We start from the raw sequence: 25,809 nt of genomic DNA on the forward strand, positions 1-25,809 counted from the left end.
GGAGGAGTGGGAATTCTCCAGGAGAAAAGCAGGAAGAGGAGCTTCTAGAAGTAGGAACAGCACGTGCAAAGACCCTGGGGTGAAGGGAAGCAGGACACACTGGAGGGGGCTCAGCCATGGGAGATGGGAGCAGGTGGTCCTCTAGGAACAAGACATCAGATAAACCCCTTCACCAACGTCAAGGGGAGCCCCCCATCTCCCCTCTTCGTACCTCGCCAAGATCTCCGGCTGGCGCGACAGCTCCATCACTGTGAATGCCAGGTGATTGGCAGAGGTCTCGTGACCTGCGGGAAAGGAGGAGAGCGGAGGCTCCACGAGGCCTACGGGGCTGCCGCTGGCCCAGCCTGCCTGGCCTCTGAGACCCCAAGCCCCTGGTGGTAGTTCAAGCCCTCACTTCTCTCCCTTGGCTGAGCCAGATGTACAGATACGAGGGAGACATCTGTCCACCTCCGCATTCCTGGTGCCGCCTATGTTGTCAAAGAAATGGCCTTCGCCCCATGCATCCGTGTCTCACACCCTAAAAGCCCCTTGCTCCAACCATCCTTGTGCCTTGCCTGGCCTGGAGGGATATTCGTCCCCATTTTGCAGAAGAGCAAGCTGAGGCTGAGAGGAATGTGTCCCTCTTAGGTCACACAGCGGGAGGAACAGAGCTAGGACCCAAGTCAAGCAAAGCTTTCAAGCCCAAAGCCCATGAAGCTGCGGGCACCAGCCCCTGAGGTCTGGAGAGGGTGCATCTCCTATCACGGGGACCGACTTCCCAGGCGGAGAGGGCGGATTCTGGGTTCTGGCAGGATCTGGTCAAGTTGATAGCATCAACCCCACCCCCGCCCCAGTTGGCCAGGGAGGGAACCGAGTTGCACCACTTTCCTCTAAAGGGGTAGGGCGCTTAACAGGTGGCAACCACTGCCAGCCAGAGGGCCCCAGGGGCTGCTCGAATGCACGAGAAGGGCCTACACCTTCCAGCAAGTAGGTGCTGGGAAGGAGGTCCAGCTGCTCCCAGGGCTGGAATGTGGGCAAGTCACGGTCAGGGGACCCCACAGGGGAGGCCGGGGAGGGGAATCAGAAGTGGCCGGAAGTCCCAGCCTGGCCCTGGCTCTGCATTGCCAGCAGTAACTCAGTTTCCTCAAAGGACAACGGGAGGAGAGACACAGCTGTCCTCTGCCCGGCCCCTTGCGGTAGGGGCACAGGGCTCGTGGTGGGCTGCGAGGAGGACATGAGGGGAGTTATTAAACCCCCACTGGAAGGCTGGACGGACATCCCCATTTTACAGATGAGGAAACTGAGGCCCAGGCTACAGAGCCGGCCTATGGAAGAACCACATCCAGGACTCGGGCCCCTGGCTCACAGCATGAAGACCAGCCAGCCTTCATTCAGAAAGCACTTTATCATGCGCGGGGGATGGTGCCCTGAAGTCCTGCTCCGGTCCTACTGCTCCAGGTCTCCCGGGCTATCTGTGAATGTGACCCCCACCTGGAGGGCCCTCTTCCACGCCGTCCACATGGCAAACCCCCTCCCCCTTCGTGACCCTCTCGCAGGGGAGGCAGGCTTCCTCCTCTGAAAATCCACTGCCCAGCAAGGCAATTCTGTCTGTCTGTCCACCTCCACCATCAGACTATGAAGTATCCCTCATCTTGTTCATCTCTGTGTTCCCTGTGCCTGGTCTTCGTTCATTTCATCCGATCTTTATGGTACCTATGGCACTGGGCCCTGGGAATACACAGGCGAGCAAAACAACATAACCCCTGGCTCACCGAGCATGCAATCTGCTGGGGGAGACAGACCTTATCGAATTACACCAATAAACATACGACTTAACACTGTGAGATGTGTGGGCAGAGAGGAGTTCTGGGCGCCATGGAAAGCTTCTAACTGGGGCCTGATGAGTCTGGGCAATCCCTGAGGGCTTCCGCGAGGAAGAGACACCTAAGGGATTGTTGAAGGGTGAGGAGAAGTCTTCCACGTGAAGGACAACGCTCAAGAAATATTTGATGAGCAAATGAATAAAGTTGCTCAGCACATCTTCTGGTGCTGGTCTACGGAAGGCCTCTGCATAAATTTTGAGTGAGGCAGAGCCTTGAATTCAAGTGGCCAACCTCTCCTGAGCCCAGAAAGGCAGCTTCACAAATCCTCACAATCGCCAGCTCCAGAACCAGGTGGGACGCCACCAAGAGAGCCTCCTGGGGCTCGCCAAGCTAAGAGAGAGGGCATCTGCTCCCCTCACCCCAGCCCCCCAGTTCCACAGCAGAACTCTGCTCAGACTGTCTAAGAAGATCTCTGAGCCAGGGTTTAAGCCATCCGCGGCCCCCTTCACTCCTGCAAAGCTCTGAACCTTTGGTAGCTGCTGAAGCTACGAACCAGCAATGAAGAAGGTGACGAAGTTGTCCAGCAGAATCTCGTCGTCCTGGGCCCCCTCTTCAGCTGAAAGACAAGGCGAGTCTCAGAGCCCCAGGAGTAGATGCCACCTGGGACACTAAGAATCCTGGTCTCCTCCCCACTCCCCGCTCCCCTAGAGCCAGACAGAACCAGCTGGAGTCAACTGATAGGGGGCACCCCCGCTGCCTGGCCCTCCCAAGGCCCTCGAGGGAGCCCTGGCACCTTTGAGAATCTGTGTGAGGATGTCAGCAGGCACGTCCTCCCCCCTCTGCAGGGCCTCCCGGCGGCGCTGGACCCAGTCCTTGCCAACCTGACGCAGGAAACGCACGCTCTCCCGGACCTCGCGAAGCTGCTTCCACTTCCCCGGCATAAACTGAATGAGAGTTCCAGCTCAGCGTGGTGGACAGAACACACACTTTTCCTCTCCCCTGTCCCCCCAACTCCAAAATGACGTCAGAAATCCACAGCGGCACCGGCAAGCTGGGAGGGTGGAAGAATGTGAGAACATTCTAGAAAAGATCAAGTAGCCAGGAGACTTTATCAGAATGGTGGGCTATGGGGAATTCTCTGGCAGTCCAGTGGTTAGGGCACTTTCACTGCCGGGGCCCCGGGTTCGATCCCTGGTCTGGCAACTAAGATGCCGCAAGCCACGTGGCCTAAGCCCAAGCACTGGCTTCCCCTTCCTGCCCCAAATCCCTAGAAATGATGGGAAAGATGCCTTAAAATAACCACAGAGCACTGGAAAATAAGAAGAGATTCCTGAAGGACGGAGGCAATTAGGATCACATCGAAGGAAGAAACTTCAGCCAGAGGGAAGTAGAGTGAAATTAACTGCTGAAAAGGTGGGGTGGCATCAGGGGACTCTAAGCTCAGAGTCTGAAGTCCCAGGGAATAGGAGGGGGCCCTGACAATCTGTCTGGGAATCAACTCAACTACTGTAGCCGAGCAGGACTCTATGGGGTCTTCCCAGAACAGTCCCCCCCCAACCCCCATGTCCTCCACCTGCCTCTTGTCTATAGAAAAACCTTAGCCTCCTAGGCCTTCCCCAAGTTCCAAAGAGTGAATTTAATCAGAGAAGGGATAAAATGCAGAGAGAAAGGAAAACAGTCCAGCAAGACAAAATAATAGTTTAACTATTAAACAAAGTCAAGGATCTTTAGTTCCTCCTCAAGGGCTACAGATAATATTCTGAGCCATGTCCTTTGAGCTGTTTTCCAGATACTGAAGCCCCCACCAGGTGGGAGAAATTAACTGTATGCTGCGCACCAGCATGTAGACCCCAGACTGGTTGGAACCAGAAGGTTGATGATGTTGACTCCTGATTACCTCACCACCAATTAATCAGAAGATTGTCCACAAACTAATCACATACCCACACCCTCCCCACGCCCCACCCCCCACACACCCGTCTTTAAAAACCTTTCCCTGAAAGTCTGCAGGGAGTTTGGGCCTTTTAAGCACTAGCTGCCTGGACTCCTTGCTTGGGGCCCTGCAATAAATGTTTCACTTTCCCTCACCACAACCCAGTATCAATATATTGGCTTTACTGCACGTGGGCAAGCAGACCCAAGTTCGGTTTGGTAACAGTGCCACCTTTCCCCCTTCTTCTTCCTTCATGCCTGGAACAAGGAGGCGATAGCTGGATCTGCAGCAGCCATCTTATAACAATGAGGTGATGTGCTAGAGACAGTGGAACAGAAAGACAGAAAAATCCAGGAACATCTGACATTGTGGGGTCATCATTGCCATCCTGCTTCAGGATCATTTCACATGAGAGAAAGATTTACTCCTAATTTACTTAAACCACTTCGATTTTCAGCCTCTACTTTAGGGGATGTATGCAAATCCTAACTGATTTGGAAGTCACTTCAGACATATCAGAACTCAAAACCCATTCTGAAAAAAATCACAGGAGGAAGTTCTCCAGCAAATGAGGACAAGACAAGCTACGATGGCAGGTACCTTTGCCAGAGTGTTTCGGGATGCACTGATGCCCTCCAGGATCAGTTTCACTTTCCGGGACAGAGGCTTCTGGGCACCCAGCAGCATGCTGGTCTCCATCCCAAAAGCTGCCTGGGGGAGAGAGAAGGTCAAGGTCATGCGTGGGTGATGGGAGGATTGAAGAGCCAGGGCAGAGCCTGGGCTAAGGGCTGTGTGCATCATGTCATCGACTCCTTACAACAACCCATGATGATCCCGAACCTGTGGGATGTGGTAGGATTAAGTGGCACATAGTAGCCACTCAACAAACCTTGGCTTCCTTCCTTGACAAGATGCATTTCCCCTGAAATGCAGCCTTCCTTTTGTGTCTATTTCACACCCAGCTTTCCAGTGAATTGTTCAATGGTGACGACTCTTCACTCACTGTGCCTGAACTCCATCCTTAACCTGGGTTGGGGGTTATCTGGGCCACTGCTGAGACAGCCAGGGTGAAAAGTCAAGCAGTACCCCATGGGGGGTGCTGAGGGGGAGGGAGGCTTGGGCTGGGAGTCAGGCAGACCTGAGATCCAGTCCTAGTCCTGCCACCGACCAGCCAAAGGCCTGTCTCCGCATCTCTTTGTGTCCATTTCTAGAGACTGAGTTAGGTAGCTCCAACCTCACACTGCTGTTTTAAAAGTTCGAGGAGATAAAACAGATGACCCTCCCAGCCCAGAGAAGGGGCGGCTTATATGTGGAGATGCGGGGGGAGGGGAGGGAAGCAAGCAGGGGAAGAGGGAGGGAAGAAGTGCCCCCTGCCCGTGTGGCCCGCCCCATGCCCCACTCCGCCATCCTCCCATCACCTTGGCCAGGATGTCCATGGTGGTGCAGGTCAGCATATCCTGCATGGACACCGGAGTCTGCCCATCCGCCTTGGCTTCCAGAATCTCCACCAGCTGCTCCGCTTTCTCATTGAATGTTTCCATCAAGCTAACCAAGGAGCTGAGGAAACAGCACAGACGTCAGCGGCCACTGGGAACAGCCCAGAGCTGCGGACATCCTGTGCCTCCCTTTCTGAAGGGAGACCAGTGTGCAGATTGGAGGTGGGGGCCCCTCCCAGCCTTTCTGGTCTCCCCTTAAGACCCAGCTCACAGGTTGGGGCTGCAGTAATCAAACTAAGCCTTGGAGTTCACCAGCCCCCTCCACTCAGGATGGCCACTGTCCCTTTACCCTTGTTTTAATGGTTTCACGGGTCCTCTGTTTGCCACTTGACCCTTCAACTCTGACCCCAAGGAGACACGGCAATGTAGAAACTCCAGAAGACAGTGGGGAGGAAGGGAAGAAAGGCCTCTGGGGCCTCTTAGAGTCCATGAAGTTTCCCCTCCAACCTCTTGGTCGCACTGCCCACTCTCCTTACCTGCCCTGCCTGGGGCCACCATCTGCAGCCTTTTGTTATCCCATTTCACTCTCTGTCCTTGAGCAATCATAGTGCCCAACCCTACACAGAAATGAGTCCTCTGACCCAGAGCTCCCAACCCACAGCGCCCCTGCCCCGGGACAGCTACCTGGCTTGTCTGCCTGGCATACAGCTTAGAAAGAGGTGTGGAAGGATGTACTCCAAACTCACAAAAATGGTATCCCTGAGGGAGTGGAAAGGGGGGAAATTGTCCCTTTGTACATTACATATTTCTGAATTTTTACAAAGAGAAAGTGCTGCTTTTGAAATTAAAAGTCATTTTTAATGTTAGCAATCTGGGTAAAGGGTATAAGGGTGTTTTTTTCTCCTATTCTTATTCTTGAAACTTATCTAGAAATTTGAAATTATTTCCAAATAAGAGGTTTTAAAAAACAGTAAAAAGAGAAAATTGGGGAAGAGAAAAAAAAAAGAATAACTTTTTTAATTAGGAAAGACTATCCACTCTTTATTGCCAATCAGCCAGCACTGCTCTGTCTCCCAGCTCTAGCACAGGCCCCGGCATCTGTCTGGTCACTGCTGCTCCCACCCCATGCTGGCTGCATGTCTTGTTCTCTGTGGCCCAGGCATATAATGAAAGCACCACTCGAATCTGGTCCCTTGCTCACCTAAAATGCTTTGAAGCACCCTGTTGTGAGGGAGGGGAAATCCTCACCTGGGCCCAGGAGGCTGTCTGCTCTTGTTTGTTCCCGCCTGCAGCATTGCCTTCCTGTTACAATGACCTGTTATCTTCTCCAAAGCCCAATGCTCCTTCCCTTCTCAGGGCCTTTGCACGTGTTGTCCCCTCTACCTGAGCTGTCTCCCCTCCCACCCTCCATCCCTATGCCTCATAACACCTTAACATCTGCCCTCTCTCCAGGTGGACACCCAAATGCCACATCCTCAGGGAAATGTCTCTTAAGCCTAAGTAGTCCCAATATATGCTCCCATAGTACCCTTGACTTTTTTTCATAACACTTACATGGTTTGCAAGTATATATTTATTTGCAAAATTCTTTGTAGTTGTCTTTTTTTAAAAAAAAACACATTCAAATTGACTATTTGGATCCCATGCACTGGTTACCACACCAGTACTGAATCCCTTGAAGCTACTGCAGATACAAAATATCGGACTGGAATGTTAGCGGTACAGTAAAATCCCAACCCCTTGTCTGTTTTTTTTTTGCATTTTTTAAACGTCTTTATTGGAGTACAATTGCTTTACAATGGTGTGTTAGTTTCTGCTGTATAACAAAGTGAATCAGCTATACATATGCATATATCCCCATATCTCCTCCCTCTTGCGTCTCCCTCCCACCCTCTCTATCCCACCCCTCTAGGTGGTCACAAAGCACCGAGCTGATCTCCCCGTGCAGTGCGGCTGCTTCCCACTAGCTATCTATTTTACATTTCCTTGTCTTTTATGGAATGATTGGGACCAAGGTTTTTCAGTAAAATTAATATCTAGAAAAGCAGAAACTGGCAGTTCATTCTCACGATTTTATTAAAAGTATATAATGATATTCTCTGTGGATAATGGCTGGAGATGAAACTCACCAGTGGTTCCTATTTTTTTCCTCAATAGTGAATTCGGATTAACCAAGGATCACTGACACTTTCATAAACACAGGAATCTCCCAAAGCTTCTTTCATGCACCTTTGTGAATTTTGCATTTCCAGTAAAATTGTCATCTCTTAGCTGGCTACCTTATTGTGAAACTAAAAAATAAAAATATGTGGTGATGGTTGCACAACAATGTGAATGTACTTAATACCACTGAACTGTACACCTAAAAATGGGAAAGATGGTACATTTTATGTTATGTGTATCTTACCACAATTTAAAATTTTTTAAATAAAAATGTGAAAGCACTTAATAAAATGTAAAGTGCAGTTCAAACGTGAGGTTCAGTGTAATGGAGAGGGTCAACCAAAACAGTGCTGCTGGTATTTATATCATGAGCACTGTGGGCGGCCATCTGGCTAGAATCTATGTCTTCCGATAACCTCAAAGCTTCCTGAGGGTGGGACCACGTCACCTTGGTTGGCCTTCATAACCCGGGCACTTGGCACAAGCATTCATTAAATAAATGCCTCCTTCTAGTCTATTCCTTTTATCATTCCTGGCAACTTTCCAGTAAGACCAAGACCATTCCATGCATTCATTCTATGGACATTCCTGGAGGGCTTGTGAAGTGCCTGGTGCCATGCTGAAGGATGTTCTATGAAATTGGCCTGTAATCTTAAGGTCAAGAAATTTAAGGAAAGACTAAAAATTGTTCTAGAATGAAGGAGGCTAAAGAGATACAGTAACTGGGACTTCCCTGGTAGCGCAGTGGTTAAGAATCTGCCTGCCAATGCAGGGGACATGGGCTCGAGCCCTGGTCTGGGAAGATCCCACGTGTCACGGAGCAACTAAGCCCGTGGGCCACAACTACTGAGCCTGTGCTCTAGAGCCCATGAACCACAACTACTGAGCCCACGCACCACAACTACTGAGCCTGAGCTCTAGAGCCCACAGGCCACAACTACTGAGCCCGTGTGCCACAACTACTGAAGCCCATGTGCTTAGAGCCCATGCTCTGCAGAAAGAGAAGCCACCGCAATGAGAAGCCCGCGCACCGCAGCGAAGATTAGCCCCCGCTCGCCGCAACTAGAGAAAGCCAGCGCGCAGCAACGAAGACCCAATGCAGCCAAAAATAAATGAATTAATTTAATTAAATTACTTAAAATTTTAAAAAATAAAATAAAATAAAGAGATACGGTAACTAAACGTGACACATGGACCTGGATTGGATCCTAGACAAGAAAAAAAAGAGCTGTCATTACACAAGTGACAAAATTTGAATATGGATTATGGATTAGATAACAGTATTGGATGAATGTTAAATGTCCTCATTTTGATAACTGAACTGCAGTCATGTAAAAGAATGTCCATGTTCATAGGAAATACACACAGAAGCATTTAAGGGAAGAGATTACAATGTCTCCAATTTACTCTCAAATAATTTAAAAAACATACACTATACAAAAATGTATATACATACACACACAGAGAGAAAATTATAAATATATTTATATATACACATAAAGAAGAAATGACAAAACATATGGTGATTTAAACGATAAACAATAAGTGGATCTGGGTAAAAGATATACAGAAGTCCCTTAGGCTATTCTGACAATTTTTCTGTAAATTTGAAATTATATCAAAATAAAAGATTATCTTCCTCAAAATGTTAAACATAGAATTACCATATGACCCAGCAATCCCATTACTATATACCCAAGAGAAATATATCCACCCAAAAATGTTCATAGCAGCATTATTCGCAATAGCCAAAAAGTAAATACAACTTAAATGTCCATCAACTGATGAATGGACAAATAAAATGTGGTATGTTCATACAATGGAATCTTATTTGGTAATAAACAGGAATGAAGTTCTGATACATGCTATAATGTGGATGAGCCTTGAAAATATTATGCTAAGTGAAATAAACCAGGCATGAAAGAAATGTATGATTCCATTTATAAGAAATGTATAGAATATGAAAATCCATAGAGACAGAAATTAAATTAGTGGTTGTCAGAAGCTGCAGGCATTGACAGGAAATAAGGAGTGACTGATTTGGGGGGCGATGAAAATGTTTTAATATCAACCGTGGTGATAGTTGTACACGTTTGTGAATATACTGAAAACCATTGCATTGTATCTGTAAATGGGTGAATTGTATTGTATTTGAATTATATCTCATGAAAACAGCTATTTTAAAAATAAAATGTCACCAAAAAATGAAAACTATAATAAATGAAAAAGCCCAGACAAGGAGTGATGAGGTCTGAGCCAAGGGAGTTGCTGGGGGACAGGGACCCCACACCTCCAGGCATTGTGGTCATTCAGCTCCTGACGTTCACAAACTACCCGGGGCCTCTCAGACTCCCACCCCGCTGGCTGTCTTGCTCTCTCTTTGACCAGTAATGTCGTGTCCTTCCTCTCTCCCTTCAGCCTGGGTGAAGGTGAAGCCCCTTCCAGTGAAGACTCGCCCTTGCCAAGCCCACCCAGGCTGGCAGCCCAGCACCACCTCTGAGCAACCAGCCATGACCCCAGGGCCTGTCTGCGGCCACACTCACCTCCGGCTGAAGGCCAGGTCCATGACCCTCCGCTGTTTGTGCCAGCGTTCATAGTCACATTCGGACACCAAGCCTTGGCCAAACAGCCTGCGGAAGAGACAAACGCTTGATGTGAGAAACGGGGTGAAGGAATGAGAACTGACTGCCTGACGGGGTCGGGTCACCTTTTGGGGTGATGAAAATGTTCTAGAACCAGACAATGGTGATGGTTGCACCACATGGTGAATGTAACAATGCCACTGAATTGTAATTCCAATGCGGTTAAAACGGTGAATTTTATGTGATGTGAATTTTACCTTAATACATACATACATACATAAGGGTGATTGTGGGCCCCAACCTCAGTGACCCCTGCATTCCCACCTGCCATCTGGAGGGGAAAGGACGAGAAGGAAGGTGCTGGTGACAAGAGCGGTGACCACCACGGATGGCCCCTGTTGTGCGCTCGGCAGCCAGGGTACTGGGACTTAATGCTACATCCAACACTCTGGACCCTGTGGACCCTCCACTTGCAGCCAGAGGCTCTCCTGGCCTCGCCGCAGACCCCTCCTCGCGTCTTACCTCTCACCAAACACAGTCTGGATCGCGTGGTACATCTTGGAGTCCTTGTTGTACTTGGTTGACATCAGGAACTTCTAAACATCCCCAAAAAAACAACATGAGCTTGTGCACCCACGAGAGGCTGCAGAGGAGTCAGCAGTTTTCTTGTCTCTTAGGAAACACACCTCCAAATAATCGCCCTGAGCTGAGTGCCAGCTACGGTGTGAACGCTCATATGAGTGATCTCACCTACTCCCTCCGGAAGTCCTGTCTTTCGGGGATGAGGAAAGCGGGGCACAGAGGGCTGAAGTGATTTTTTTCCTGCGGTCACACAGCTGGGGACTGATGCAGGGTGGCTTCCTCACTCCAATGCCCACACTCAGGAGCCCACACCACGCCACCTTCCAAAGTGGCGACAACAAGAAAAGGCCTGGGCTGCTCTGAAACCAGAGTGGGGAAGGGGAGAAGCCTGGTGGGAGGGCTTCTAGGACACAGGAGAGACACTCAGCACAGATTCAGTGTTGTTAGTGCCAACCCAGCCGTGGAAGTCAAGGAAGGCTTCCTGGAGGAAGGGTCCACTTCCTCACCAAGAGCAGGAGGGTAGCAACAGTAACATTAGCTAGCAGCTTTTGAGGAAGCACAGCCCAGGGGTTGACAGCTCAGGCTGTGGGTTCCACTGGCTTAAATCTGAATCTGGCTCAAATATTTCACTCCACCACTTGCCAACTCTATGACCCTGGGTGAGTTACTCACCTCCTCTGCCCCTGTTTCCTTATTTTACAAGATGGGATTCGGGAGAGTACCTGCCTGGTAGGGTTGCTGTGAAGAGAAAATTGTTTCTACGTGAAAAGTGCAGAGAATGGCACCTGGCACACAGCAGGTGCTCCATGAGTGCCAAATGCACACCAGCATCCTAGAGCTCATTTAATGCCCAATCAACCCTAAGACGTGGGTGGTATTTTTATGCTCATCGTACATCTAGATGAAAAACGGAAGTTTAAAACTGGCCCAGGGTCACCACATCGTAAACGGTGGACATAGGATTTGAATCCAGGCAATTTGCTGTGGGGGCGGGGGGAGAGAAGGCTGTGATCCAGGCAGGGGAACCCCGGTCAGTCACATGGTGCATTCAGGCAGAGGAGTGGAGGTGTGGAGGCGGGGGAGGGGCAGCAGCAGGGGGGCTGGAGGGGCTGCCGGGCCAGACCCCAGAAGCTTGCCCTGTGAGATGCTTGGCTTTACCCTGTGGGCACTGGGATGCAGTAAGGTAACATCTCTGCTATCCGTTAAACCCAGGGGCTGCTGGTGACTGTGGACTTAGCTCCTGGGAATCTAAGCCAAATTTTCAGCTCAAAGGAAACCCCAGAAATGTTGACTTCAGGTCACAAGCCACATCCCAGGGACCCCACCCCTACCCAAAAACTGCCATTTGTAAACCAAGTTCTGTCACTATCCTACTCCTGCTGGTTTCCTCTTCTGCAAAAAGACCTTGGCAGTAAAGGCCCACCTCCCGGGCCCTACTCAAATACCTCTGAGTAGTCCAAGGTCTGTGCCAGCCCTTCCCAACCTGAACTGAGGAGCCCCCCTGAGGCAGAAGAGCCTCAGCACAGTCTCTGACCAGGGTCCCCACAGCCTGCTGTCCCTGGAACTACAGATCCTTTGTTTGGCCCAGTGAGCTGGGCTCTGGGACATGAGGGATGCACAGGGAACCCCCAGCACCTTGCTGCCTTCTCCTGTTGCCCATTCTGACAGTGCACTTCTGCCCATGGAGGAGTAACTGCTAGGCACTTTCCCTCCGGCCATAAACAGCTAGAAAGATAAGCAAAAAGTATGCAGTGTCTGCTTTTGGACACTGGACAATGGGCAGTGAACCATGACAGAAGGAAAAGGGGGGGAAAAAAAAAAAGACAAGAGCCCTACAATATAGGATCACTCCAGCTTTCTGCCCAGAGGCAATTTTAGGACAAAGGTACTTAAAGAATAAACTCAAATACAGCCCAGCAGGCTTTCCAAATTGATAAGACAGAGGTCAGAGTCCAGGCAAGCCAGAAAAGCCTAGAATTTGTAGGGCAGAGGACTCAAGAGGAAGGAGCTATGCATAGAAGGAGGTCCTGTGCAGAAATCTGCACAGGGATCCCCTGTATCTTTGTATAACTACCAGTCTGGGCATGTGTAGAGTGAAACTCCACAAGACCAGGTAAAAAACTTCTGGGAAAAGGAGAGTTACTGGGTAACTATAGGCTAAACAATTCTCAGAGCTCAAACAAGCTAAGAATTGTCCAAGTTCCCATTGGCCACAGTTAAACGTCAGACACAAGGCCTTTATTAGAGTCCTCAGAAGGGTCACTCCTTAGTAGTGGGGCTAAATTAGCTCTAGAGTAAAAGCCTACACTTGCTCAACCCTCAAAAGCCTTAAAGCAACCTGGAGAGGATCAAAGTGATCTGCCAGAATGAAGTCCAGCACTCTTTAAAGGAATAAAACAAAACTGAGCACTCAGCAATGTACAAGTCACAATGTCCATTGTGCAACATAAAATCACTAGGCATGCCAAAGAGCAGGAAAATCTGACCTATAACCAAGCCTAGAAATAATGGAGATGACGGAATTCACAGACAAGAACTTTAACACATTTATTACAATTTTACAAATATGCTCAAGGAACCCACATATCCAAGAAGTTCAAAGAATCCTACATAGAATTAACACAAAGAAAAGCACACCAAGGTGGATCATAATCAAATTTCTGAGACCAGTGATAAAGAGAAAATCTTAAAGGTAAACAGAGATGAAGTGATATAATATTATTTGAAGATAGATTGATATAAGTTAAAGATTATCCTATGAATCCTAGGACAACCACAAAGAGAGCGAAAGAGGCTAATAAGACAATAGTGGATATAAAATGGAATACTAAAACATAATCTAAAAGGCGGGAAAGGAGGAAAAGGGAACAAAAAACAGGTGGATCAAATAGAAAACAAATAACAGCATGGTATATTTAAACTTAACATATCAATAATTACATTAAATGTAAATGACCTAAGCACTCCAATTAAAAGGCAGAGATCTTCAGATTGAGTGAAACAGCAAAACTCCACTATATGCTATCTATAAGAAACCCACTTGAAATATAAAATTCCAGATAGGTTAAAACTAAAAGGATAGGGCTTCCCTAGTGGTGTAGTGGTTAAGAGTCCACCTGCCAATTCAGGGGATGCAGGTTCGAGCCCTGGTCTGGGAGGATCCCACATGCCACGGAGCAACTAAGCAACTAAGTAGTTGTATGCCACGACTACTGAGCCTGCGCTCTAGAGCCCACGAGCCACAACTACTGAGCCTGCATGACACAACTACTGAAGCCCGCATGCCTAGAGCCTGTGCTCCACAACAAGAGAAGCCACCGCAATGAGAAGCACACACACCTCAGTGAAGAGTAGCCCCAACTCGCCACAACTAGAGAAAATCCACATGCAGCAACAAAGATCCAGCACAGCCAAAAATAAATAAATGAAATAAATTTAAAAAAATAAATAATAATAATAATAAAAAGTAAAAGGATAGAGGGAATTCCCTGGCAGTCCAGTGGTTAGGACTCTGCGCTTCCACTGCAGGGGGCATGGGTTCGATTCCTGGTCGGGGAACTAACATCCTGCATGCCACACGGCACGGCCAAAAAGAAAGGAAAAGGATAGAAAAAGATATGCTATGAAACACTAAACATAAGACAGCTGAAGTGGCTATATTAATACCAAACAAAATATACTTCAAGAAGTGGAATACTACCAAGGAAAAAGGGGAAATTTCTAAAGATAAAGGGATCAATTCATCACAAAGATTATAACTTTGCTTAATGTGTACACACCTGGTAACTAAACTTCAAAGTACATGAATCAAAATTGATAGAACTGAGAGTAAAAATAGACAATTCCATGATGGGGTTAGAGAGTTTAATACTCCTCTCTCAGTAGAGAGTAATTTACTTTCTGCATGCTAGAACATATAGAAAGTAAATTAGTAATGATTTAGAAGATTCAAACAACACTATCAACCAACTTCACCTAATTGACATTTCTAAAACACTCCAACAATTACAGAACATATGTTTTTTTTTAAGTGCTCACAAATGTTCACAAATATAGACCATATACTAGGCCATACAACAAGCTTCAATTAATTTTAAAGGATTGAAATCATGAAGAACATTTTCTCTGACCTTACAGAATTAAATTAGAAATCAATAAAAGAAAAATATCTGGAAAATCTTATAATACTTAGAAATTGAATAACACACATTTAAATAATCCATGGTTCAAAGAAGTAATCACAAGGGAATTAAGAAATTATTTTAAACTGAATGAAAATAAAAGCACAACATGTTGAAATGTGTGGTATATTTGTGCTAAAGTAGGGCCTACAGGGAAATGTAAAGCTTTAAATGCCTATATTAGAAAGGAAACAAAATCTAAAATCAATTATCTAAGCTACCACCTTAAAAAACTAGAACAAGAACAAACTGAAAGTGAGTAGAGGAAGGAAATAAAAAAGAGCAGAAATCAATAAAATAGGAAACAAACAATGGAGAAAACCAATAAAACCAAAGGTGGGTCTTTGAAAAGATGAATATGATCGAAAAACCTCTTGCCAGCTTGTTCAATAAGATAAAAGAAAACCCAAATTACTATTCTCAGGAATGAAAGAGGGGACATTTCCAGAGATCCAGTAGACATGATAAAGATAATAAATAAATATTGTGGACAACTTTATATCAGTAATTTCAACAATTTAGGAGAAATTCCTTGAAAGATACAAAACTCGAGAAAAAATAGAAAATCTTAATAGCCATATATCAATTTTAAAAATTGATTGCATCATTTAAAGAAAACAAAAACACTTCTCTCAAAGAAAATGCCAAGCCCAGATGGCTTCACTGGTAAATTCTATCAAACATTAAAGGAAGAAATAACACTACTCCTATACAAACTCTTTCAGAAAACAGAGGAGAGGGAACATTTCCCAACTCATCTTATGAGGCCTATTAACCTGATCCCAAAGCCAGGGATCAAGAGAAGAAAAAATATAGAAACAAAAATTCTCAACAAAAGATGAGCAAATTGTATCCGTGTATCCAGGAACAAATTGTATCATGACCAGAAAGTGCTGATTTAACACTTAAATGCTAAGCAATGTAATTCATCATATTAATATATATCTTTCAAGTTCTTATCTCATTGAGCATCATGAAGGTCTTGTGTATGGTTTTTGGTAGCATGCTTTAAAAAGTCTTAAGGCATGTGTCTGTATTCACGATGAAACTTCTTAAAAATAAAATGACTTTTAACATCCTGTTAGAGACACCATGGTCATTCAACTTGTCTTGTGATCTAGACCCCAAGTTGTATTTTATCCCTCTTAGTGTCACCACAGCCACTGTCTAAGCAGACCATCACCCCTGCACATCAGCTCAGTACCCACCGTGAGAATAACAGCACCATCATTTATTGAGCACTTGCTGTGTGCCATGCACGGGCTAGATGGTTCACACACATTATTTCAGTTCCATTCTTTTTTTAATTTTATTTTATTGGGGTATAGTTGTTTTACAATGTTGTATTAGTTTCTACTGTACAGCAAAGTGGAGTTCCCTGTGCTACACAGCAGGTTCTCATTAGTTATCTATTTTACACATGTTAGTGTATCTATATGTCAATCCCAATCTCCCAGTTCATCAGTTCCATTCTTATAACCACCTGTAAGAGAGGCATCATCCCTATTTTACAGACGAGGAAAGTATGGCTCAGAGTGAAACAGTAATTTGTCCAAGGTTCCACAGCCAGTTGGTGGCAGAGCCCAGATTTAAGCCCAGTTCTGCCAACTGGCTATTCTTAGTACTTATATGGCAGACACCATCCTGCACATATTACAGGCCAACTGATGCTGCCTGTCTCTGTTTCCTCACCTCTCAAATGGGGACTAATAAGAGTCCCTACCCCTCTGTGGATTCAATGGGTTAATAATAGTGACGTACATAGAAAAGTGCATGTTGAAGCATCTTTTGACCCTTTATTTGTTAAATAAATGGATCAATATTTAGTTCCCATCATAGTCTTAAAAGAAAGGGGTTATAATCCCACCTTGCAGATGAAGGAACTTCTAAGAGAGGTGAACCAACCAGACACATGTGCACCAGCTGGGCAAAACTCCCAACCCAGAAGATTCTAACAATAACCCACTGCCCACATCAAACAGCCCTGCTTTTAGGAGCCCCCCACCCCCACTGCCGAAAAGTGGGTGGTTAGAGGGAAAGATGCTGCTCCCGTCAGGATCCTTGGGAAACCAGCCCAAATGCATGTGACTCTGGAACGTTTCTCCCACAGTCCATGGGGTAGAGTTTCATGCACCCATCCCAGGGAAGGGGAGGGCTCCCCTTGGAAACCACTCTGTTTCCTACCTTGACCGACTCGGGGCTCGTGACGATGACCGAGGTTTTGTGGAAGACGTTGACCCGCACGACAGGTCCGTACTTCTTAGCCCTGGAAACCAAAGTGATGCGAAGGAGGCTGTCAACTACCAGAGATGTGAATATCATTAGATCAGCCCAGGTTCAGCTGGAGAAACAGGGCGTCCCATCCCTGGGGGTGGGGACGGGGGGGGGGCGGGCCTCAGCAGGGGTCTGGGGCCAAGGCTCTGCCTTGCTGCTGACTCACTGCTGAGTCACATCCCCCACTGCCCTCAGTTTCCAAATCCATGAAATAGGGTTGCTACCCTTCTCCTCTGCTCCAAAAGGTTGTGCTGGGAATCAAGCAATATCATGTCTCTGAAAAGTGTAAAGCACCACCCTAAACAATGACTGTTACCTAGTCACACCCCCACCCAGTTTACAGATGAAGAAACTGAGGCTCAGAGAGCTTCTGATGCCTGGTCTAAGGCCACGCAGTTGGCAAAAGGCAGAGCTTGCCTTCTGAACCACCGTTGCGTGCCTCAGAGGAGGAACTGCTGGGGGTGGGAGTGACCTGGGCTGGGGAGGTGGGTGTGTGCTGGACTGGGGGTTAGGGGATTGGGGGAAGCTGGCTCATGAGGGGCAGAGACTGGAGTAGGGGCAACAAATGACAAGTTAGGACCCACCAATCCAAAAACATATCTTGGAGCACGCGGCCACAAACCTCATCCTTTTTCCAAAAGTAGGGGAGGTGTCCTAGAAGGAAACTAGAAGAAATGGGAAACATTAAGATGACCGGAAGTCACCATCAAACAGTGCTCCCTTCCCCACAGGACCTTGTGACGTTGGCATTATCAGGCCCACTTCACAGATGGGAGGACTGAGGCACGGAGAGGTACAGTCCTGGCTCAGGGTCACCAGGCAAGATGCAAATCCGGGTCTGACTGGCTCCGGAAGTTTTCTTAGAAATATGGAGAGGGATAAAACCATCTCCCTGGTGCAGAGATTGGGGGCTGGCATGAGGAATAACCTGAGACATTCATGGAACACTTACTAAATGCTGGGCACCATGCTAAGCTTGACCCCATCTGAACTCCCCACACCTCCTGAAGTAGGTCTATTATTAACGTAGTTAATAGGTAGGGCAACCAAGGCTGGGAAGAGGAAGTCACCTGGCCCCAGGTGCGTGGATGGTACCAGGGTGCCCCACAGTCCTTCTCACCAGGACATAGTTTGGTCATGTTAACTCAGCAGTGCGATTACCAGATTGTAAACAATCCTGTGTGGTGTCACCTTAGGCACATTCCAAGGTACTGGTGACTTCCTGTCTCCTGTTTAACTTTATTCCCATCAAGCTCACTTACTACAGCTTCCAGAATGGGCGACAACAAAACTGCAATTGGGGTTTTCTGGGTCATGGCACTCACATTCTCCTGGGAGGAGACAGAGTGAATATATAAATAAGTAAATAGGGAGTCAGACAGTGATGGGAGAAAAATCAGACTTGGGGGAGGTAAGGAGAGCTGGGGAAGGGGGTAGGAGGATTATTGTAAATAGGCAGGTCAGGGAACATCCCTTTAAGAAGGTGACATGTGAGTTGCAAGAAGTGAGGAACTTGGCCACGTAGGTATCCGGAGGATGAACATTCCAGGCAAAGGGAATCGTAGGTGCAAAGGTCCTGAGGTAGGAGAGTGCTTGGTAAGTTCAAGGAACAGCAGGGAGGCGGTGTGGCTGGAGCAGAGTGCTTGAGGGGAACCTGGTACACGATGAGGTCACCAAGATGGGGGGAAGATCGTGTACGGCCTTGTGGGCTGTTATCCAAACTTTTGCTTTGAGCTTGGTGAAGTGGGGGCTACTGGAGGGTTTTGAGCAGAACAGAGATGGGCTCTGAATTGGGTTTTAAATGAATTGTCCTTGCTGCTGCAGAGCTGAGAGTAAACAGGGCAGGTGGGGGGCAGGGGTAGAAGCAGGGGCACCAGTGAGGGGGCTGTGAGTGGAGATGAGAAGTCAGACTCTGAATGTACGTGAAGGTGGACGGCACCAAGGGGACCTGCTGATGGACTGGATATGGGGTGTGAGACAGGGGTCAAGGATGACCCTGGGGCTTTTGGCCTGGGCCGCTGGAAGGTTGGATGGAGCTGCCACTCACTAAGGTGAGGAGGACTGAGAGGGGGCCTGGTGGGGGCAGCAGACACTGTTGCACCCGCCCCCTACCCTTATCCTTGCAGGTGGAGAGGCTTCCAAATGCCAGAACCCGAGTCTCTGCCCTGTGCTCTCTTGGCTCTGCCTGCAGGGGGAGTAGCCTGGAAATTCCAGCTCAACACCCCCCAGAGCAGCCCTCCATCAGTGACCCCCTCTCCCTCCACCTCATGGTGGGGTGGGGGGAGCCTGTGTTCCACCGGGTCCCAGAGTTCCCCAGGGGGTTGCATCTCAGTTGCCCCCAGAGGTAATTTGCTTTATTGACCTTCTGACCTTCTCTCTCCATCCAATCCCCAACTCCCACCAGGATCACCCCTCCCAAACTACTTACACTTCAATTCTTGTCTCAGGATCGGCTGCTGGGAACCAACCTGAGACAAGTGGATGAAACTGGGAGCCAGCCTTGGAGCTGTTAGGTGTGCGCTGCCCATCTAACACGGAAGGGAAGCAGGCAGGTAGGCACCTGAGGCTGCAGTTCAGGGAAGAGCTCCCAGCTAGAGATGTCAATGAGAGACTCCTCAGCAGAGAAGTGGTGTTGACAGACCGGGTTAGACCACAAGGGGTGGGTGTAGACAGGGAAGAGGCCCCAAGAGTGAGCCACTGTTGGGGGTACAGGCAGTAAAGGGACAACCAGCCAGGAAGACTGAGCAGGAGATGCAGGGGAGAGAGAGGGGGAAACCTGAGAAGAAAGGCTTCAAGGAGGAGGTAGGCATCCGCCCTGCCCCGAGCAGCGGAGGGGCTGGGCAAGATGGGGACCAAGTGCTGACCATGCGTCTAGCTCCACGGAGGTCACTGGGGCCTTGATCAAGCCCTGTTGGGTGGAGAGGTGGGGGCCAGAGCCTGACGGGCGGTGGATTCAAGAGAGAAGGGGAGGGAGGAACAGGGGCCAGAGACAGGCAGGCTTCGGACGGGGGTGTTGCTGTGGGCGTGCAAAGCTGGGATAGTGGGGCGGCAGCTAGAGCGAATGAGGGGGAAGAGGTTTGTTTTACAGCCTATTACATAAAAATAGGAATGATGCAGAAGAGAAGGAAAAGTGATGACGGAGGAGAGGGGGCATTGCTGGAGTCTCGGAGCAGTGGGGGGGGGGTGGGTGGGCATCCTTGGCCAGGAGCACCGAGGTCCCAGGGGGCAGGGCACGTGGCTCAGGGCAGGCAAGGGGCCTGATGTGGCGGCAGAGCCCTGGAGGGAAGTTGTCTCAGGCTGTTCATTTGCTCAGGGAAGTAGGAGGCGAGAATAAAGGCTGAGCATGCGCTGGCTGGCGCGGAGGTGAGGGACTGAGGGGAGAGCGGGCGAGCGGGGCCCGCGCTAGGAAGCTCGGCGGGGCGCCGGGCAGCCACGCCCACTCGAGGTGAGTGGATTTGAACTTACACCGCCCCGCCTGCGGCAAGATGGACCGTGGACATCACACATGACTGGCTGTATTTCCAGAATAATCTAGTACCCATGGTCACTCCCCGAAGCTGCAGGTGTGGAGAGAATATTCTCAGTTTTGGGTCACCTGAGTGAGAACAGAGTCTGGACCCTTCTCACCTTCACAGGCCTGAGAGTCTCCACCCTAAGCACCGGAGTCCAGAGCCACCTGGGGAGGCAGGTGAGTGACACCTCAAGAAGGTCAAGGGCATGGAGTGGCGTGGGGTCCTCACTGCCAGGCAAGAAAGGAGCCTACTACCTGTTCCTTCCTGTTCCTGCAGGGGGCGCTGGGGGAGGCGAAGGCAGGGCCCGAAGACCAGGGGTTAGAAACCAACAGATGAGGGATGATGGAAGGAGGGGATGGTAGACTCCTGGGATGGGGAGGGGCGGACCGAAGCCCACCTGGTGTGCCCCTGGTGGTAGACAGGATATGGCAGAGCAGCCCAGGGAGAGAGGAGAGGGCAAAAATCCCCCTCCCCTGCCTGGTCCGCAGCACGCATAGTTTCCTATAACCCTGCGACTGGCACAGTGGGAATCCGAGGTTTCCTGTGGGCAGAGAAAGTCTGGGACAGTACTGGAGCAGAAGTCATCTGGAGAGCCCACACAGAGGGATGGCGGGAGCCCACGAGATGGCTGAGAGGTGGGCCACCCACTAGGAGTGAGGGTGAGGGTGAGGGGCCATGAAAGTGCCTCGTGCCAGAGGGATGGGGTGGTTGAGGGCTCAGCTGGGCACCCCAAGTCCACTGGATGTGCCGCCCAGCAGAGCCAGCCGTGGGTCTCCACCATCACCGAGAACCACCCAGCAACTGCCAAACAGCCCCCAGGCCTGGCAACTCGGCAAGCAGGAGAGGGTGGAGAGAACCAACACGGCCCAGGAGTTTTGCAAAACTTATTACAAAAGAAACAAAAACTGAGAGAGAGACTTTTCATTGTCAAGTTTACATTCATCCCACACTACCAGGAGAGTGGGGGGCGATGAGGAAGCTCAGAGCAGTGACAGAGAAATACAGAAGCTACAAGTGTTTGTGTGGGATCTGAACATGGCGCCTGAGTTTTCAGCTGTTACACGGATCGTTGCAGTAGGATATTGTTTGTAATAAGCACACAGAAGCAGGGCACTCAGGGAGGGCATCTTGCTGGTGACTCTTGCAGAATAAAGAGGATGAAGAGTGGGGTTGTGAGAGCACAGCAGCTGCCTCTTGCAGGGCAGAGGGTTCCTTGCCTGCAAGCTGGCAAAGCCCTAAAGCACACTACTGGAGACTCAATACGCATAGATTTCTTGTCAACCATGGTGTTGCCAGTCATGGTTTGGGGATCCAGGCTTTGAATGCCAAAGCATCTGATTTATGCTAAAAAGAGGTTCCAGAACTTTCACTTAGTGCAGTTTTGTATTTGACCACCAACCAATTTTTAATCCAAAATCTTTTTGTATATGCATTGTTCAGTTGACCTCCTTAGAATAAAGATCCCGACCCCAATTATATTCAGCCTCCTCCCACTCCTCCACCCAGCCACCCACCCACCCACCTGCAGGTCACATGTAGATTTTGTGGTGTAAGACTTGAGGGAGAATTCAGGCATAAAAAGGAAAGATATATGGACACATGCTACCACATGGATGACCCTTGGAAACATTCTGCTAAGTGAAAGAAGCCAGACACAAAAGGTCACATATTGTATGAGTCCATTTATATGAAATGTCCAAAACAGGCAAACCTATACACACAGAAGGCAGATTAGTGGTTGTCAGGGGCTATGGGAGTTCCGGGGGCAATGAGGAGTGACAGCTAATGGTTATGGGGTTTCTTTTTGCAGTGATGAAAATGTGCTGGAACTAGCAGTGATGGTTGCATAACTCTGTCACTATACTAAAAAGCACTGTATTGTACATTTTAAAGGGGTAAATGTTATGGCATACATAATTTTATTTTTTTTAATGCAATTTAAAAAATTGATGTGGGGAGAGTAGCCAAGAGGAGCTTGATTTAAGTTCTCTCTTCTTAGGACACAGAGATTGGCTCAGGTCTGCAGTGTTTGAAGCACTTGGGTTTATGAGAAGGTCAAGTCATAAGGAGGTCTATCAGAATGAGCACAAAACTCATTCAGTTCCAAGCTCTTGACGGCTGATTTGAAAACCTGAAAGGGTGAGAGTGTACCTAACAGAATTGGCAGGAGACTTCCACCATCCACCTTGGATCAGAGTTTATCCAGGGTCTACTGTGCATGGACCAGGTGCCGCTGAGCTAGATGTCAGGGGCACAGCAGTGAACAAGACAGACACAGGCCTATGGGAGAGACAGACACTTAACAAGAGGTAGCACAAATAGTTACCCAATTACCATTCAGGTGACTTAGAGTTTATAAAATGAACAAAATATATTTGCGTGTGGGAGAAGGTAGGGCCTCCCTGAGGAGTTGGCATTTAAGACAAGCCTAGAAGGCTGGGGGAAGAACCATCTAGATGGAGGGGAAGACACAGCTGCGAAGTAAGGGAAAAGGGTGGGAGAGGGCACCTGGGAGGAGAGAGAGCTGGCAGGGAGAACAGTTGCCTCCCTGTGTCCCCAGCTACAGAGATCTTTCCCGAACCCACCAAGCAGGGATTCAGGCTTCAAACGCCAGGGCATCCGGCTTGTGCTGGAGGTGGGTGCCTTCCAGAATGTTGGTGTCCTGAGGTTTTAAAAAGTGTGTCTAATACCCTTGTTTATTCATTCAGTCAACAAATATTTATTGAGCATCTGCAATGTCCCAGGCTCTGGGGATACACAAGTGAACACACAGTATCCCTGCCCTCCCAGGGCTCACATTCTAAAGGGGGAGACAGACAGTCAACAGGTGAACAGACAGTCAACAGGTGAAAAGAAGGTAACTTCAGGGATGATGGCCCCATAAGGAGTTTGGAGCTAGGAGGTGGGCTTTATACAGGGTGGATGGGGAACAGGAAGACCCGGGAGGAGGGATTCAGCCGGGGTGGGTGCATGCAGAAAGAACTGGAGGCAGCAGTGAGCAAGCAAGGGGTTAGAACAGTACAGAGTGGGTTCTGAGAGCTCAGCAGGGGCCTTGCTGGCCCCAGAGTAGATTTAATTTAGAATTAAGAGTTAGTTCTAAGTGATGGGAAGCCTTTGGAGCACAGAAATGACGCGTCTGGTTTAAGCTTCAGAAAGGTGAGCTTCTGGTGGAGTTGGGGGGAGGTAAGGTGAGTGGGGTGAGGGCCGAGGATGGAATGGAAGTACTAAGGAGAAGACAAAAAGGAGATACCAGGACAGAAATTTTAAAAAAAAGAGGGGGGATGTGACCAAAGTACAGTGTATGACAGCCCAGGTTGAGCGACCCCATCCAAGTCCCAGAGTTACGAGCACCCACTTTAGAACCAGGCTGACCTGGGTTTAAATCTAGGCTTACCAACTGTGTGACCTTGGGCAGGTGACTTTGCCTCTGCGCGCCTCAGTCTCCTCGTCTGAACGATGGGGTAACAATAGCGCCTACCTAACAGGGTTGTCGCTGCCATCACGTTTTCGGGGCCCAGCAGAGCGCGGTGGGCGCCGAGCAGCTGCTGCGGCTGTGAGTAATTTGTTACTAAGAATAGTTAGCGCCCCTCTCCCTGCCGCCGTTTCCAGGCGGCCGCGCGCAATGGCAAGGCTGGACCCGATGCCGGCTTGGACGCGGTCCCCCGGCCCCCCATGCGAGAGCCCCATCCAGGCCCCCGCCCCCACCACCCGCTCACCTGGGCCGCGGCGGCCCGGGGATGTGCTCGTAGCGGCTGCGAGCGCGGTGCACGAAGGTGCAGCAGAGGCCGAAGACGACCAGGACGGCGCTGCCGAGCAGCATCAGCAGCCCGGGGCTCATGGCTCCGGGGCAGGCCAGGCCGGGGTCGGGGCCGGGCACGGAGGGGGCGGGAGGCCGCGAGCCGACTCAGCTGTCAGCGCCGCGCGCCGCCTCGGCCCCAGGCCTGGCGCGACCCAGCACCGCCCCCGCCCGTTCGGCTCCGCCCCCTCCGGCTCCGACCCCTCCCAGGAGCTCGGTCCCCGCCAACCACGTCTCCGCCTCCGGCTCCAGCTCTCGGGGCCGGCCCCGGATTCGCCCCGCCCATCCTGAAGCTCCGCCCTAACATCAACACTGTCTCCTCCCAGCTCCCAGTCCCCGCCCAGAGCATGTGATCTCCACCAATCACAACTCCACTTCTGGTTCAGCCCCCCCCAGCTCCGCCTTCTCTCCGCCTCCCAAGGCTCCGCCCACATCCCCTCAAGCTCCACCTCAACAGCAGCTCCGCCCAGAACGCGTTGTCCCTGGCAACCCTAATTCCTCCGCGCTTGCTGACCTGGCGGCGGCGCTAATCCTGCTGGCTGCTCAGCTCGGTTTGGCGCCCCCAGATAACGGCGTTTCTCCGCGCGCGTTCCTAGGCCCCTTCCTTTCTCCCTAAACCTTCCTGGAAACCCCATCCCAGCCTCCAAGTTTCTGTATCACGCCGACTATTCCCAAACCTCTCCCTGGAACCCCAACCTCCAAAGCTGGTTTCCCCTGCCCGGCCTGTCCACACGGGGCAGGTGAAGAGGACCCCGGGGACACAGGGAGGCCTATGCCTGCGAATGAAGAGCACACGGCTGCCACCCAGACCAAGGGGAAGCCCCATTGGGGGACCGCGGCCGCAACGTCCAAGGCGTTGACCCAAGACCGAAGGGTTGGAGTGGGTGAAAATCTGGTTACGGAAAGTCCCCTTCAAGCGCGAAAGCGAGAAATGTGCCCGGGGTGGCCAAAGGGTATTTTCGAACTACTAACGAAGACTTTCCTCCCTTCTATAACCTGCTTCTTCTTACCAATCCGGGTATGACAGAGAGGCCAGCTCTGGGCTTCTTACTTCCCAATTCTTAGACTCAGGAGCAGCCCAGAAGGAAAGCAGTGGATGGGAAGGGCCAGGTGTGCCCCCTCCTAATCCAGATAAAGATCCTTACAGCCGGGGAGGAGGCGCCCAAAGAGTTTAGATGCTGCTGGGTTTCTGAGAAAAGGACATGCCCCTGGGCCAGAGTCCCAGAATCCCGAGAGGTTTGGGAAAAACAGAGAAGGCCTGTATACCTCCTTCCCAGGTACAGCCAGGGACAGTCCCCACCAGGGGCATGAGTGTTCGGGGCGTGTGGGCTATGGGGTGTCAGAGAGGGCCAAGCTTTAAGAGTGGGGTCCAGCACAGAGGAGACAGGATTTCTGCCCCCAGCACAGCAAGCTGGACATCCATTCCAGCTCGGGGGATGGGGCCCCATCCTAGGGGGAGCACCAGCCTCCCCCTAGGGCTGGGAGATGGTGGCTTGCCACGTTGCCCCCATGTGGTGGTGAGAAGCGGCCACAGGCACGCACTGGCTG

At 49.8% G+C, this 25,809-nt stretch overlaps 1 protein-coding gene across 4 annotated transcripts in view; it reads right to left on the minus strand.

Annotated features, from left to right (window-relative positions):
• Positions 1-24,471, minus strand: part of CYP46A1 (cytochrome P450 family 46 subfamily A member 1) — a 32,598-nt gene extending 8,127 nt beyond the window's left edge. Inside the window, exons 1-11 of one of the 4 annotated variants that reach the window (XM_082450301.1) lie at positions 24,182-24,264; positions 23,860-24,016; positions 17,538-17,618; positions 16,864-16,945; positions 10,439-10,512; positions 9,878-9,964; positions 5,154-5,292; positions 4,336-4,446; positions 2,596-2,746; positions 2,356-2,418; positions 212-284 (exon numbers count right to left, since the gene is read on the minus strand). In XM_082450301.1, coding sequence (XP_082306427.1) covers positions 212-284; positions 2,356-2,418; positions 2,596-2,746; positions 4,336-4,446; positions 5,154-5,292; positions 9,878-9,964; positions 10,439-10,512; positions 16,864-16,945; positions 17,538-17,551 — 794 coding nt within the window. In that variant the 5' untranslated portion in view covers positions 17,552-17,618; positions 23,860-24,016; positions 24,182-24,264. Of the gene's footprint in view, positions 1-211; positions 285-2,355; positions 2,419-2,595; positions 2,747-4,335; positions 4,447-5,153; positions 5,293-9,877; positions 9,965-10,438; positions 10,513-16,863; positions 16,946-17,537; positions 17,619-23,859; positions 24,017-24,181 lie in introns of those variants that run through there. The other 3 variants (XM_082450299.1, XM_082450300.1, XM_082450302.1) reach the window with 3 other exon arrangements.
• Between the last annotated feature and the right edge of the window lie 1,338 nt (positions 24,472-25,809).

This window comes from Balaenoptera physalus, assembly GCF_965194825.1.
Source record: "Balaenoptera physalus genome assembly, chromosome: 2".
In the NCBI taxonomy this organism is placed as follows: Eukaryota; Metazoa; Chordata; class Mammalia; order Artiodactyla; family Balaenopteridae; genus Balaenoptera; species Balaenoptera physalus.